The 13,561-nt window shown below is 58.8% G+C and overlaps 2 protein-coding genes across 11 annotated transcripts in view; one reads left to right on the top strand and one right to left on the bottom strand.

Annotated features, from left to right (window-relative positions):
* Nucleotides 1-11,570, top strand: part of SMARCD3 (SWI/SNF related BAF chromatin remodeling complex subunit D3) — a 34,029-nt gene extending 22,459 nt beyond the window's left edge. For 5 of the 10 annotated variants that reach the window (XM_034423464.3, XM_087894404.1, XM_087894409.1 and 2 more), the window contains 12 exons: nt 251-513; nt 1,221-1,263; nt 2,120-2,242; nt 2,478-2,600; nt 2,791-2,886; nt 3,618-3,719; nt 5,566-5,970; nt 6,671-6,768; nt 7,370-7,505; nt 8,346-8,468; nt 9,619-9,720; nt 9,815-11,570. In XM_034423464.3, coding sequence (XP_034279355.1) covers nt 260-513; nt 1,221-1,263; nt 2,120-2,242; nt 2,478-2,600; nt 2,791-2,886; nt 3,618-3,719; nt 5,566-5,970; nt 6,671-6,768; nt 7,370-7,505; nt 8,346-8,468; nt 9,619-9,720; nt 9,815-9,868 — 1,659 coding nt within the window. In that variant the 5' untranslated portion in view covers nt 251-259 and the 3' untranslated portion in view covers nt 9,869-11,570. The remainder of the gene's footprint in view (nt 1-250; nt 514-1,220; nt 1,264-2,119; nt 2,243-2,477; nt 2,601-2,790; nt 2,887-3,617; nt 3,720-5,565; nt 5,971-6,670; nt 6,769-7,369; nt 7,506-8,345; nt 8,469-9,618; nt 9,721-9,814) is intronic. The other 5 variants (XM_087894406.1, XM_087894407.1, XM_087894405.1 and 2 more) reach the window with 1 other exon arrangement.
* A 2-nt stretch (nt 11,571-11,572) lies between these two features.
* The window catches only part of SUSD2 (sushi domain containing 2), a 40,098-nt gene continuing 38,109 nt past the window's right edge, over nt 11,573-13,561 (bottom strand). Inside the window, exon 14 of the mRNA XM_034423459.3 lies at nt 11,573-13,513. Within this exon, the coding sequence (XP_034279350.1) occupies nt 13,446-13,513 (68 nt within the window). The 3' untranslated portion in view covers nt 11,573-13,445. The remainder of the gene's footprint in view (nt 13,514-13,561) is intronic.

The raw sequence follows: 13,561 nt of genomic DNA on the forward strand, positions 1-13,561 counted from the left end.
CTCTGGCCCCTGACCGGCTCAGCTGGCCACGCTGTACTGAGGGCACAAAAGGGGCCATCCTCCTACCTGTCGGCATCTGTGCCACCCTGTCAGGTCAAGAGGCTGGCCAGGCAGAGGGTTGCATCAGGGCGGCCAGTGCGGCTGTAGGGCCTGTTTCATTAGCCCCCCTCCAATGCGTGCCGCTCCCCCTTCCCCTGTGTCCGACCATCCCCTTTGCACCCCCTGACGCCCCTCTGCCTCTCCCTTCCAGCGTCCTGGGATGCCCTCCGGTGCTCGCATGCCCCACCAGGGGGCCCCGATGGGTCCCCCGGGTCCGCCCTATGTTGGAAGCCCCTCGGTGCGCCCCGGGATGCCGCAGGCGGTGATGGAGCCCACGCGCAAGAGGGCAGCCCCCCAGCCCCAGCCGCAGCAGCCACCGCAGGCACAGACGCAGACACAGCAACAACAGCCACAACAGTCACAACAACAGCAGACGCAGACGCAGGGAGCTGCCCCGCAGAACCGGTCCCGGAGGTGAGCGGGCAGCCACAGGGGTGACGAGCCGAAGGCAGATCCAGCCCCCTCTTCACCCTTCGGTCCTTTCCTCTCAGCCAAGCCGCCTTTGCCCAGAGCCGGGAAGGAAGGAGCTGCCCTGGCATGGCTGGGGGGGGGGCAGATGGGGGCCACGCAGGAACCCTCCCTATTCTCAAGTGGTTTCCCTGGGGGTGGAAAGGGTCCTGAAGGGGAGGGCAGCCTTGCAAGCCTCAGTGGAGGCTCGGTGCTGCATCTTCTTTGCATGGCACATGGCTTGAGGTGGGCTCCAGGCAGGAAGGAAGGAAGCGGGTACATACTCTGCAGGCCAAATCCATTCAGGTGGCCGAAGTGTGAGGTGGGGCGCGTGGTTCTCAACCTCTGTGACCAGTTGCTAGGCGTGTGCCAGCTGGCACCCAGCTGCTGAACATAGTGAACCTTGGGGGTCAGCCAGGTGGACCCACCGGGAGCGTGTCCTTGCCCCATCTCTGGGAGTCTGAGTGAAAGCTTGGGGGGGGGGAGTATGAGAAGGAGAGACCCCAGAGACCCTCCTGGGACCAAGCCCTTCCCCCCCCACCCCCCCGTGGCGGCTACTGTAAGGCAAAGTCATGGGAGGCCTCCTTCTGAGGCCAGGCTCAGCAGCCAGGGAGAGGGGGCTCCTTCCTCTGCAGCCGGGCACCATGGCCATCTGTCTCTGTTTTCTCACACAGTGCCAAGAGGAGGAAGATGGCAGACAAAATCCTCCCTCAAAGGGTGAGTGGCGCTTTCTGGCTTGCTTCCCTCTGATTTGGGGGGTCCCCAGGAGCTTCAGGGTTGAGGGGAGGAGGAGGAGGGGGGGGAGAGGAGGAGGGGGGAGAACTGTAGGTCCTTGGTGCTCCCTGATCTTAGGTTGTTTTCTTGCAAACATTTCATTACCAAACTAGGTAACATCATCAGTGCTAGAAGGGAGTGGGGTTTGTGGGGGGGAAGGAGGAGGCAGAGGAGCTGGGCTGAGGCTGCCATTTCCTTCTTGCCCACCCACCCACAGTAGCTGTGATAATGCAGCGTTCCTTGGGAGGAGGAAGGTGGGTGGTCCTGGGGGAAGAGCTGAACAGTAGGAGGGCTGCCCCCCCCTACAGGCCACCGCTTTCCTTCTGGCAGAGGAAGGAAGGGCCCTGCTGGGCACGGTGGCAGCTTTGGAGTTCAGGAGGCCCTGTGCAAAAATGCCATCTCTGGGGTGGGCAGGACACCTGCGGCTCCTGGAGGGGCCTTGCCCAGCTGCTAACGGGATCTGGGGGATGAGGTGGGGGAGGCTGAGAGGTCAGCAAGACAAAAGCTGAAGCCCTCTGGGTGGGGAATGCAGAACTGCTGGCCCCAAATGGTTCCCGGTGCCCTGTGGTGCCTGGAGGGAGCCCTTTGCCTCCCCTGGTGTGCCCACTTTCCCCAGCGCCCGCTCCAGGGAACTCAGCTGTGGGTCCCCCCTTTGCCACGGTAGAAGTGTGTGTGGGGGGGGGAGGGAATCCCTTCCCAGCAAATCTAAAGGCTGAGGTTGGGAACTTTTCCAAACAAGGTGGGGAGGTCTCCTGCCCCCTCCTCCGGTGTGGCAGCCACTCTGTCCCCCATCCCCCAGATCCGAGAGCTGGTGCCCGAGTCTCAGGCCTACATGGACCTGCTGGCCTTTGAGCGGAAGCTGGACCAGACCATCATGCGGAAGCGGGTGGACATCCAGGAGGCCCTGAAGAGGCCCATGAAGGTGGGAGCGGATGGATCCCTCCCCGGGTGGGGGCCTGAGCAGCAGCCCCTGCACACCTCCTCTCCCCCCCTAAATCGGGGGAGTTACTCTTTCTAGAAGTCCCACTGAGCTTCTGGCCGCTCAGTGCCAGAGTTTGCGGGGAGGGTCGCTCCGGGTCCCCGAGGCAGCCTGGGAAGGCCGGGAAGCAAGTGAGCCCCTGGGAGGGGCTCTCACTGGGATCTCTCTTGGCCCACAGCAAAAGCGGAAGCTGCGCCTCTACATCTCTAACACCTTCAACCCGGCCAAGTCCGACGCCGACGACTCGGATGGCAGCATCGCCTCCTGGGAGCTGCGGGTGGAAGGAAAGCTATTGGACGACGTAAGACAGGGCCGGGGGGGTGGGGCGGTGGGGGACAGGCCGGGTGCCCCCAAAGTGGCTGATGCAAGGGAGGAGCTCTGTGAAGGGCTGCTGGCTGTGGGGCAGCCGGAGGGGAAGGAGCCGAGGCCATGGAGGTTCCTTGTCTGCTGATGGAGATCTTCCCCCACCTCTTCTCCCCACCCCCCCACAGCTCAGCAAACAGAAGCGGAAGTTTTCCTCTTTTTTCAAGAGTTTGGTCATTGAACTGGACAAGGACCTCTATGGACCGGACAATCACCTGGTCGAGGTAACCAGCTTGCCCCTCCCCCACCTTCCCAGGCAGAAACGGGGGGGGGGGGCGCTGTCCTCCTTCCTCAGCCTGCTGGGTGTTTCTTGGGCTGCTGGTGGTGGGGATTCAGTGGAGCCCGACCTGGGGGGGGAGAGTGGTCTGCCCTTGTATTGCTTCATCCCTTTCCCTGAGACACCCCGGAGAGATCACTGACCTGCTCTGGGTCTGCCTGTTGCAATTCCGCTGCCCCCCATGCAGGACTCCCCCTGCCTTTCTCAGAGCCTCTGTTGCAGGGAAGCTGCCCTCCCCCCGCCATCTTCCAAAATATAAGGCAACCCACTCTTTTCTTTTGTGCCCAAAAAGCCTTCCTTCATACCCCCAAAAGTGCTGCTCTGGCACAAGGGAAGACCAAGGGGAGGTGGAGAGTACCTCCTCATAAGGACCCTCTGCCAGGAGCAAAAGCCCAGCAGAAAGCAGCAGGAGGGGAAGTGGGCGGCCAGGGTCATCATGGACACAGGGAGGGGGAGGCAGCCAAGGGTGCCTATGAGGGAGTGGGGGGGGGATGCTGGGGTTTTGGAGGGACTTGTGCGGTTCAGTATTGGTGGACGAGGTGACGGGTCGAAGAGGTGCCATTTATCTGGTTTAAAGCAGGGGGGGCACCCCCTCTTTCTCCCTCTCCCTGGGCTGCCACCCCGGAAAGTTTGGGGGAACTCTGCTCTAAGAACTGCCCTCTCGCCTCTTTCTGGCAGTGGCACCGGACTCCCACCACCCAGGAGACGGACGGCTTCCAGGTGAAGAGGCCGGGAGACGTCAGCGTGCGCTGCACCCTGCTGCTCATGCTGGATTACCAGGTGGGGAGGGGGCTTTGGGAGAAGGGGAGTCTGGGGGTGGGCTTTGGGGGTGCTGAGTTGGGGGGGGAATATGGGGAAGGGAAGTTTGTGGTGACCCCGACTCCAGCTGAGTTCCATGCCAGATGTCTCTGCTCTCTGCTGTGGTGCCCTCCCTCTCCCAAAAGCCAAGCCTTTCCCGGGCATCCGGGGGAGAGGAAGGGCTGGGCATGTCCCAGAAGCGGCAGCTGTTCTCCGCAGCCGACTCCGGATTCCTGCCTCTATTCCTGTGTTAGCAGCCGGGGAACTGAGCTGTGTGGTGCCTGGTGGGATGGGGTGGGGTGTCACCAGACCCCATTTGGCAAACGTGGGTGGGCTCCGGAGTGGGCAGTGCAAGATACCCAACCTTTTTAGGGAAGGCTATGGAGAGGGGCTCCTCATTTTCCCTTTCCACTCACAAGTTCTGATTGCCAGAATTATCAACCAATGTATGATAAAGTGTGCGAGACTGAGGCTTATTCACTGAAAGTCACACCATGTTACAGCATAACATCTGGGTCAAGCCTGTTCTTCATTCTGATCGTAACAGAAGGAGATGTGGATGGAAAGCTAATGAACGAGTGGAGGATGGACCACACATTTCTTTAGATTCCAGTTGCCTTCTACATGCACACATAATATATAAATAAAGACACACACATCCTATTGCCGATTCAGAGAGCCCTGGAAGACATGGTTCAGCTGGACTCCCCACTACCCTTGGTCTGGATTCAGGCCTGGGAGCCTTGGTTGCATTCGCGAGAGACCCCCGCCCCCTGCCAGGAGCTCCGGGTGAGCCCTCCGTTCTCCTCCCCCCATGAAACCGCTAGGCAAGCTCCTTCACAGCTGCTCTCGGCCACAGCCTCTTGGGGGTCTTTCTTGGAGCCCAGCCCCCAGCAGAAAAGTGGGTGATGTGAGTCCCTCTCCCCGAATTCAAAGCTCCTGTCTGGAGAAAGGGAGACAGGAGTAGGGCAGCAGTAACCACAAGGACCTTTTGCACAAGTGCGTCTTGTTTGCTGTTTGGGCCATTTGGGAGGCTCCTGGTTGCTGCCCAAGCGGCTGCCTGCAGTGTGCTGCCATGGATGGGACTGGCCTTGGGGCCCCCTTGACAGCTCCAGAATGCATTGCGGGGGGGGGGGGGGGCTAGGGATGGGCAGTGCCCCTGTTGCATAATATGATGCTGCCGCTCTGTGAGCAACTGGGCTTCTGGAGACGATTCAAGGTCACCCCCCCTGGAAGCCCCTTTCCGCTCAGGTTGTTTCCTCTGGCAGTTTCTGCCCATCGTCCCAGTAGACACAACAGGGTGGGTGGGTGGGGTTGCTGGTCACCCCTTAACCAGCAGTGCCCCCTCTCAAGCGGTCCCTCTGGGGCAGACTCTCCCCAAAGCGAGGGAGACCCCAACACTGTTACTGGAGGGCTGGGGAGTCCTGCAAGGCTGTCTGTCCCGCTCAGGCCTGGGGAGGGAGGTGGGCTGAGCCTGGCCTTATGTTTGTTTGTTTGTTAGGGGTGTGTGTGTGTTTGCAGCCAGCGTTGCTCTTGATGTCTTTTGAGTGGTTGTAACTGTCAAACGCTGCCCAGAATTACAATGGAAACATGGGTGGCTTCAACCTCTGACACAGCATTTATTTATATATTTATCCACTTATATGCCGTCCATCTCGCGGTCCCGAATATAATAAATGAAAACGCCAATAAATCATTGCTGCCTGCAACAGGGGTGGGGGTGGAGCAAATTCCTGTGGGCTGCTTTTCCGGAGGGCCCTTTGCAGCCAGACCAGAATGCCAAAGGACTTTGTTTGTAATAACACCCGATTTTATTTGTCACAACAAGTACGTGGAAGCCTTGAGCAGATCCAGGAAAGCCACCGCGAGGAAGGCCGGGAGCGAGTGCAGACGGGCCGTTGGGGCTGAGGGGTCCCGGGGTCCCCGTTGGGAAGACCGGCGAGAGAGGCTGGCCCTGCTGGATGGGCCGGCCGGAGGGGGGCCCGTTGCCCCAAAGCCCTCCGGCCTTCTGGAGTTCAAGGAGACCCTCAGTTGCCCAAGGGGACCCTTGGGGTCGGCTCTCTGTCCGCAGCCTCCCCAGTTCAAGCTGGACCCTCGCCTGGCCCGCCTGCTGGGCATCCACACCCAGACCCGCTCGGCCATCATCCAGGCCCTCTGGCAGTACATCAAGACCAACAAGCTGCAGGACTCCCACGACAAGGAGTACATCAACTGCGACAAGTACTTCCAGCAGGTCAGTGGGAAACGGGGCGGGGGGCACGATTTGGAGATGGTGGCATTCAGTGGTGGGATTCAGCCAGTTCGCACCACTTCGGGAGAACCGGTTGTTAACTTTCTGAGCAGTTTGGTGAACTGGTTGTTGGAAGAAATCATTAGGGCAGAGAACCGGTTGTTAAATTATTTGAATCCCACCACTGGTGGCATTCACCTGGCCCTCCCAATGGATCGCTGAGCCGGGGTTTTAGGGTGGGTGGGTGGGGGAGAGAGAGGGAGGGAGGGAGGGAGGGGGAGAAAGTTTAAGCCCCACCTTCCAGCCAGGGGCAGTTGGGATACCACTTTCCTTCCCCCCCATGGACCAGGCCACAATAGCTGTGGAACCGGACACTCTGGGCAACCAGACCCCATGGGCGCTTCCTGGCAGAGCACGGACTAACCATGGCCAGGTTAACCTGGAAGCCCAGAGAAGTGTGAGGAGGGTTAGAAATCGAGGCCAGTAACCCTCCTGGGCCTGGTCTTGTTCCTTCTGCCCTAGGAATTTCTGTCCCTGCCCCACTTGGCCTACCTGACTTGCCTAGCGACGATGCCCAACGAGGCCCCTGCAGCTGGTGCTGAACGTGGGTGGCCCTTCTAGGGGGCTGGAACCGATGCCCCCTTCCCCCCCCCTTCTTGAGGTGAACCCCGCCGCCAATGTTCTTGTCCATTTGCCGTTCCAGATCTTTGACTGCTCCCGGCTCAAGTTCTCCGAGATCCCACAGAGGCTGACCAACCTGCTGCTGCCCCCGGATCCCATCGTGATCAATCACATTATCAGGTCAGCACCTTTGCTGGGTGAGGGCAGCTCCGCCCTGAATGTTGACACCCCGCCCCCCCGAGAGAAAGCAGCATTCAGGACACCCCTTCTGTCCGTCCCCCCTGTGATGTTGCCCCCCACCCCCTCTCCCCAGGTGAGCTGAGCAAGAGAGGAGGGGAGGCTGTGGTGGGGACCGAAGAGGCTGCCGATGGATCCTGGGGGGTGGTGCTGGCTGTGTTCTCCATTGCTTTAGAGAGGGAGGAGCCCGGGGCACGAGAATCCCTCCTCCTTGGGATCTTCCTCCTGGTGGGCAGAAGGGCCGCAGGAGCTGTATCAAATCATTTATCATTTCCCTTCAAATGGGGAGGGGGGGTTCGCTCTGTCTCGGCCAGAAGGTCTTCCCGGCACCCCCAAAGATGCATCCGGGAGTCGGGCGGCGGAGGGAATTGGCAGCCCTGAAGCCCGGCTTGCTCAGGGGAAGGGTGGAGGGTCCCATTCAGTTCACGCCCCTTGTGAGCAGACAGAGTGTCAGATCTGGGCAGCGTGGGGTGGGGAGTCTGGAGGGAGGGAGGGAGGCTCCCCAGGGCGGGGGCTGATGCTTCAGGCTCCCTCCCTCCTTCAGCGTGGACCCCAACGACCAGAAGAAGACGGCCTGCTATGACATTGACGTGGAGGTGGAAGACCCCCTAAAAGGGCAGATGAGCAGCTTCCTGCTTTCCACCGCCAACCAGCAGGAGATCACCGCCTTGGACAACAAGGTACCGCTGGTGGGGCGGGCTGCCCGGGCACAAAGCCGAGACAGGCCAGCAATGTCTGGTTTATAAAATTATATTAGGCTAGGTTTCTATCGGGCCATTATGACTTTATAAATCTCTAAAGGCCACCAATATACCTAATACTCCTTCCTCCTCCCATGTCCCCCACAACTACAGTGAGGTGGGTGGGCTGAGAGGAGGGACTGGCCCAAAATCACCCAGCCGACTTTCATGCCTTGGGTGGGACTAGAATTCCCTGTTTCTAGGCCAGCTTCCTCACCATCCAAAGTGGGGGGGGGGGACCCCGAAGAAGGCAAGTTGGTGTGGCCACAATCTGAGGCCAAACCTTGTAGGAGGGTCAGGAGAAGGGCTTCCCTTCGCCCTCTGGGGGCTGCCAAATCCCTAAGAGCCCAGAAGCGAATCGAGGCCCTCCTTCGTCTGGCCCACCTGGGCCAAGCGCCTTCTCCCTCTTCTCCCTTTTATCCGAGCAGCCACTTCCAGGGGAGAGGGGGCAACGGCAGGTTGAGGGGAAGCTTCACACCTGGGCTTAGGGGCCTGCCCAGAGATTGCCTGATCACGGGGCAAGCCTTACTTTTCATCAACATTTTTCATCTAAATGAAATACCAGCAGTTTCCCCTTGACCTAAGACATCCCGGACATGCCCCAACTGTCCAGAGACAGGACCGCTGATCCTGGCATCTGCCAAGAGGTGCCTCCAGTCTCTTTTCTCCAGTGATGGGCTGCTCCCACCGCTTAGGCCAGCCGCTTTCTTGGGGAAACAGAGAAGCAAAGGAGGATGCTTCTGATTGGTTAAGAAACTGATCTCTGCTTCCTTGCTTCAGATCCATGAGACCATCGAGTCCATCAACCAGCTGAAGATACAACGAGACTTCATGCTGAGCTTCTCCAAAGACCCCAAGGGCTACATCCAGGACCTCCTCCGCTCCCAGAGCAGGGATCTCAAGGTCGGTGGCTCTGGGCGTTTGTGGCTCCAGAGTAGGGATGGGACCACGAGAGTTGCTGCCTGGCGCTGTGGTCTGACTTTCAGCCTCTGGGGCTGGGCTGCCTCTCCGGAGACCCCTTTTTCCTCTTCCTTTGCTCTGGGTGCAGCATGAGGACAGGAGGGGGCTTTACCCTTCCACATCTGGAGGGCCAAGTGGGACAAGCGGGGGGGAGGACTTTACTGTGTTTTTCCAAAAATACAACCTACCCAGAAAGTAAGCCCTAGTTTAATTTTTACACGGGTATGTCGAATATAAGCCCTACTCTCAGAATAAGCCCTAATTAAGACCCCTCCCATTCCAGGGTGCATGGGTAAAATTAAGCTAGGTGGGGATGGGGAGTGATAGAGCTCCCCTACTACTTATCTTCGGACAGTTTCAGCCAGACCTTTCACAGCCCGACAATCCAGAGCTCTGTTATCAGCTGCAGAGGCCTTCAGGAAAGCCTTGCCGGCCGTAGAAGTTCCTGAAGGCCGCTGACAGCAAAAAAGAGACCGGGGCGATGCGTGCAAGTGAGGTGAATCAGTGGAAGACACCCCACTGAAAATAAGACCTGGTGCCTTTTTTTTGTGGCAACCCCCCCCAAAAAAACATAAGATAGGTCTTATTTTTGGGGAAACACGGTAGATGCGCCAGTGCCTGCTTAACCATATCAAAGGTTTGAATGGTGCTGCTTGTGGTGACAAGGGCCACGGTGTCAGAGCCCCTCCCTCCCTCCCTTCTTCTTCCGGCACTTGAATTCGTAGGCAAGCAAAGGCAGAACATGGGAATATTTTGCCACTGAAATGCCTTCAGTGCACCTCAGCGAGCTGCGTGCCTCCCCTAATGCTGCCCAGGCCCTGTTTGAGACCCTGCTTGAAAATCCCACCTCTCCCCAAATCGGTTCAAGCCTTGTCATGAATGGGCGCTGCCTGCCTTATAGTCAGCGGTTGTTCGACATGGCCAAGGCCTCCCCTTCACGCCAGGAAGACTTGCGGCCCGATGTCTGCTCAGGAGCTTTGGGGGAAGCGATGGCCAGCCTTGAGGGGGCAGCCGTGGGCTTTTCTCCACTGAGACCGGAAGGGAGCCGCCTTTGGGCTTTGCTTACGGGGGACGTGTTTGTCTCGCTCGGCAGGTCATGACCGATGTGGTGGGGAACCCGGAAGAGGAGCGGAGGGCAGACTTCTACCAGCAGCCGTGGTCCCAGGAGGCCGTGAGCAGATACTTCTACTGCAAGGCAAGGCGGCTGGGGAGAGGGCTGGCTCTCCAACCCCCTTCTGCTTGGACCCAGCGGTTCCTTCAGCCTAACCCACTGCTTCCCCCCCTTTCAGATCCAGCAGCGCCGGCAAGAGTTGGAACAGTCTCTGGGGGTGCGCAACACATAAACGTCTCCTGATCCAGGTTCCCCCGCATTCCCTGTCTCTCCCCCCCACCCCAATTCCATCAAGCATGGACTTTTCTGTGTTCCATCATCTGACCCTCCCGCTGAGAACAGACCGGCTCCGGGACCGGCCTGGGTCTCACCACAGCACCAGCATCACCAGCTTTAGAGTCTGCCTTGCCCCCCCCCCGTCCTCCCTCCCCCTCCTCCATCTCAAGATGAGGAGAGATCACGGCCCCATCACATATCCACATCGCCGAAGCCGGTGCATGGGCTGCACAGAGGGAGGAAGCAAGGAGCCACGGCCTACAGCTGGAGGCTCCCAGGCCTTCCTCTTGCTCTCACGACGGCTCTGTCCTGTGGCCAGCCTGCCCCTTTGTGCGTCGCTGCTGAGGCTTCTGGGTCAGGTATTCCTGGGACCCATTTGCTGCAAACGGTCTCAGCAATAACCACCAGGAGGAGGAGATCCGATATGCATCCTGTTGGGGGTTGCATGAATCCAGTGAACCACGCACAAAACTGGGGGAGATCCTGACATGGCCTCAGAAGATGGGCTAAGAGCAGCTTCTTCCTCCTGAACTGGACCAGCTTCGACGGCGACAAGCAGCTGGCTAGGAGAGCCCTCCTTCTGTGTGGGGAAGCCAGGGAAGAGGAAGGGGGTCTCCGGTGGGTGCTGAGAGACCCTTTTCATAGCAGGAGCATTGGGCCGATCCTTCCAACCAGCAGGTCCAGGAGGACTGATTTGCTGGAGGTCGGCCGTAGACCTCTGCTGGCCAGCCACAGCTCCCATCCACCACAACACCTCCCGAGGCATGAGAGGAAGGCTGGCTGCCCCAGACTTTCCAGCCAGAATCCACAGGAACCCTCGGGGAGCAGCTGGCCTGGAGGAAGCCCATTCTGATCAGCCCTGGGCTCACCTTGGAGTGGTTATGCCATGCAGGCCTTGGGGCGCCAGGCTGGCTGCTGTCAAGGAAGGGGAGGCTACCAACTGGGGCCCCAGAGAAGATGGGCAGAAAAGGGCAGGAAAGCAGGTTGGCAGAAAGTGGCCAGGCTGTGTGGAAGACAAGATGGGAGGGGGGTGAGCCAGTGTCTCTCTGTCTCTTAACCATCGTCCACCTCACAAAGGCAAGAAAGGAAAGCGGTGGCCAGACTCTGAGTCCCTGGAGGTGGGTTGGCCTTGGATAGTTCCTCCTAGCAGAAGGCGATCAGAATTGGCCTGCCCTCCTATCTGGCTGGCAGAGCGTAGAACATGACATCGGGCAGCATGTCTGCAGTGAAGTCCCCAAAAGAGGGGGGTGGGGTGGGGGGCAGTATTGAAAAGCAAGGAAAAGCTGCTTCCCCCCCCCCCTTCTCCTCCTCCCCCTCCTTCCCCCTCCTCCACTGCCTACCTGGCCTCTTTAAGAAAAAGGGCAAGATTTTTTTTTGACTTGTGTGCCCCTGGCCCCCTCCTCCCCAGAGGGCTGGGACTGGGAGCACGAAAGGCTGGGGGAAAGCTGTCCCCACGACCGACCGGCTGTGCTGTTGTTTCACGGTGCCCATTTTGAGCTCATGGTTTTCTCATTGGCGGCGCGATTGCCCTGCTGGTCCCTGCGTAGAGAGGGAACCACAAGTCCCATGTTCCTCCCCACTGTGGCTGCCGTTTCTTTGTCGTTTGGTGCCAAGTGATTTGTAGAAGAGCGTTCAATAAAGAGCCTCATTGCTTTGTATCTTTTTCATCAAAGAGCCACTTTATTGGACTGGTGGGTCTATACTAGTGGTGAAATCTCCACTGGTTGCCACTGGTTCGCTGCCCATGCATGTGTGCTGCGTGTCAAACGCACGCTGTGCATGCCAAACGCCCGCTGTATCCACATGCACAGTACGCACCAAAGATGTGCTTTGTGCGGAAAAAGGAGCTGTTTGAAGTTAAGAAGAACAGCCGGGGGTGGGGGGTGGGAGAAATAGCTGTGCCGCATGATTTAGATTAGCTAGAAAGCAGGATTTCCTCCTTTGTAGCAAATCTAAATCATGCGGCACAGCTGATTGTCGGAAATACTGGTTCGGATGAACCGGTAGCTTTTTTTTACTACCAGTTCACGCAACTGGTAGCTTTTATTACTACCGGTTCACCTGAACTGGCGTGAACCGATAGCATTTCACCCCTGGTCCCCACACCCGGCCGAGAGAGCCAGCCTGGAGAGAAATGATAAAAGCAGGAAGAATCCAGAGGGCTGCATTTGGGAGGGTCTCTGCCTTGGCCGGAGGGCAGGGAAGAGCGGTCCCGTTTGCTCAAGGCGCTTAAACCCATCAGCTGCGTCTTTCTCCTGGCGGTCTTGGAAGCGTATGGTTGTCCCTGGGGTGGGGGGTGGGGAAACACTCTTCTTTGGGGAGGGTCTGATTCTTAACCCTCTTTTCCAGAAAGTGCCAGATATCCCAGCAGGAAGTGGGGCAGAAGTTGGGAGAGGCTGCCTGGCTGTGCCCTTGGTCTTCCACCTCTGGGACATCCGCAGGGGCGGGGAGGGGGGAGAGGCTATTGGGTAAGGGTCCTCAAAGCCACCCTGCCTCTTTTTCTGAAATGGCCCTTGAAAGGGGAAGTGCTCCCTTTTACAGACGAGAAAAGCCACGGAGGGTTGGCTCTCCAGGTGAAGAGGACAGGGGAAGCCCCTGCCAAATAATTCAGGCCTAATTCGGGGTGGTGGGCTGCAGACGGGAAGCCCTGAACCACTGGAGGCTCTGCACCAGAAGACTTGAGTTGGGGTGACTGCTCCACCCTGGATGGGGTCAGGGCATTCATTTCAACTGCCAAGGAAGAAATGGCTGCCATGATCCCACCAGTGACTAGCTTCAGATCTCAGATTCCTGACCCGGTTATGAGGCTCGTGTGAAACCAGCCATCTAGGGCAGTGCCCTCCAACCTTTTGGGCACCAGGGACTGGTTCTGTGGAGAGAGGTTTTTCCCACGGACTGGAGGGGGCCTGGTTTCATGTGCTGCCTGCATCCTATGGATGGAGCATCCCTTGTTTGCGCTGCCCAGTTTCTGGCATGCTGTGGGCAGGTGCCAGTCCACGGACCGGGGTTTGAGGGGGCCCTTATCTAAGGAATCTCCTGGCACGGGACTCTGAAATAGGAGAAAGCTGGGATCCTGTCATTCCGGGAGTCCCTTCCCTCCCCAAGCAAGGAGGGGCAGGTCTGGGGCTGCCCCTGCCTCTTGAGGAGACCCCATTAGGCACCAGCCGAAGGGCTGCTGCTGCTGCTGCCGGGCAGCTCGGCCTGGCTGCCCGCCTGCACCCTTCCGCTCGGCCTCCCAGTGCCGTCTTTTTGCGGAGCAGCCCCTGGCCTCAGAGTGATCTGTGTGTTTGGTTGATGATGAAACGGTTTCACCTCCCCTCCCACCCAAGGGCCGGCTGGATGTGCAGCCCCTTTGCCTGGACCCAGAGTGAATGGGAGGCTGGGTTCGGGGCTCATCCGCCGGTCATGGGGCCTGACATTTCACTGCTGGTGGGCTGGAGGTGGTCATCCAAAGCAGGGGTTCTTTTGATTGCCTTCATGAAGAGAGGGGAGCTGTGAGAGGGTCTTCTTCCAGCATCTTCCCCATATCCAGGTCACCAGATTATCCAGAAGACGAAGGCAGCCTTCAGGATCGCAAGCACTGAGTGGGGCAGGCTGGTTCCTGGGACATAAAAACCAAGGCCATCAGCAGAGAAGCTGCAGGAGAGGA

The sequence above is a fragment of the Pantherophis guttatus genome, chromosome 4, assembly GCF_059756535.1.
Source record: "Pantherophis guttatus breed Tessera chromosome 4, ASM5975653v1, whole genome shotgun sequence".
NCBI lineage: Eukaryota > Metazoa > Chordata > Lepidosauria > Squamata > Colubridae > Pantherophis > Pantherophis guttatus.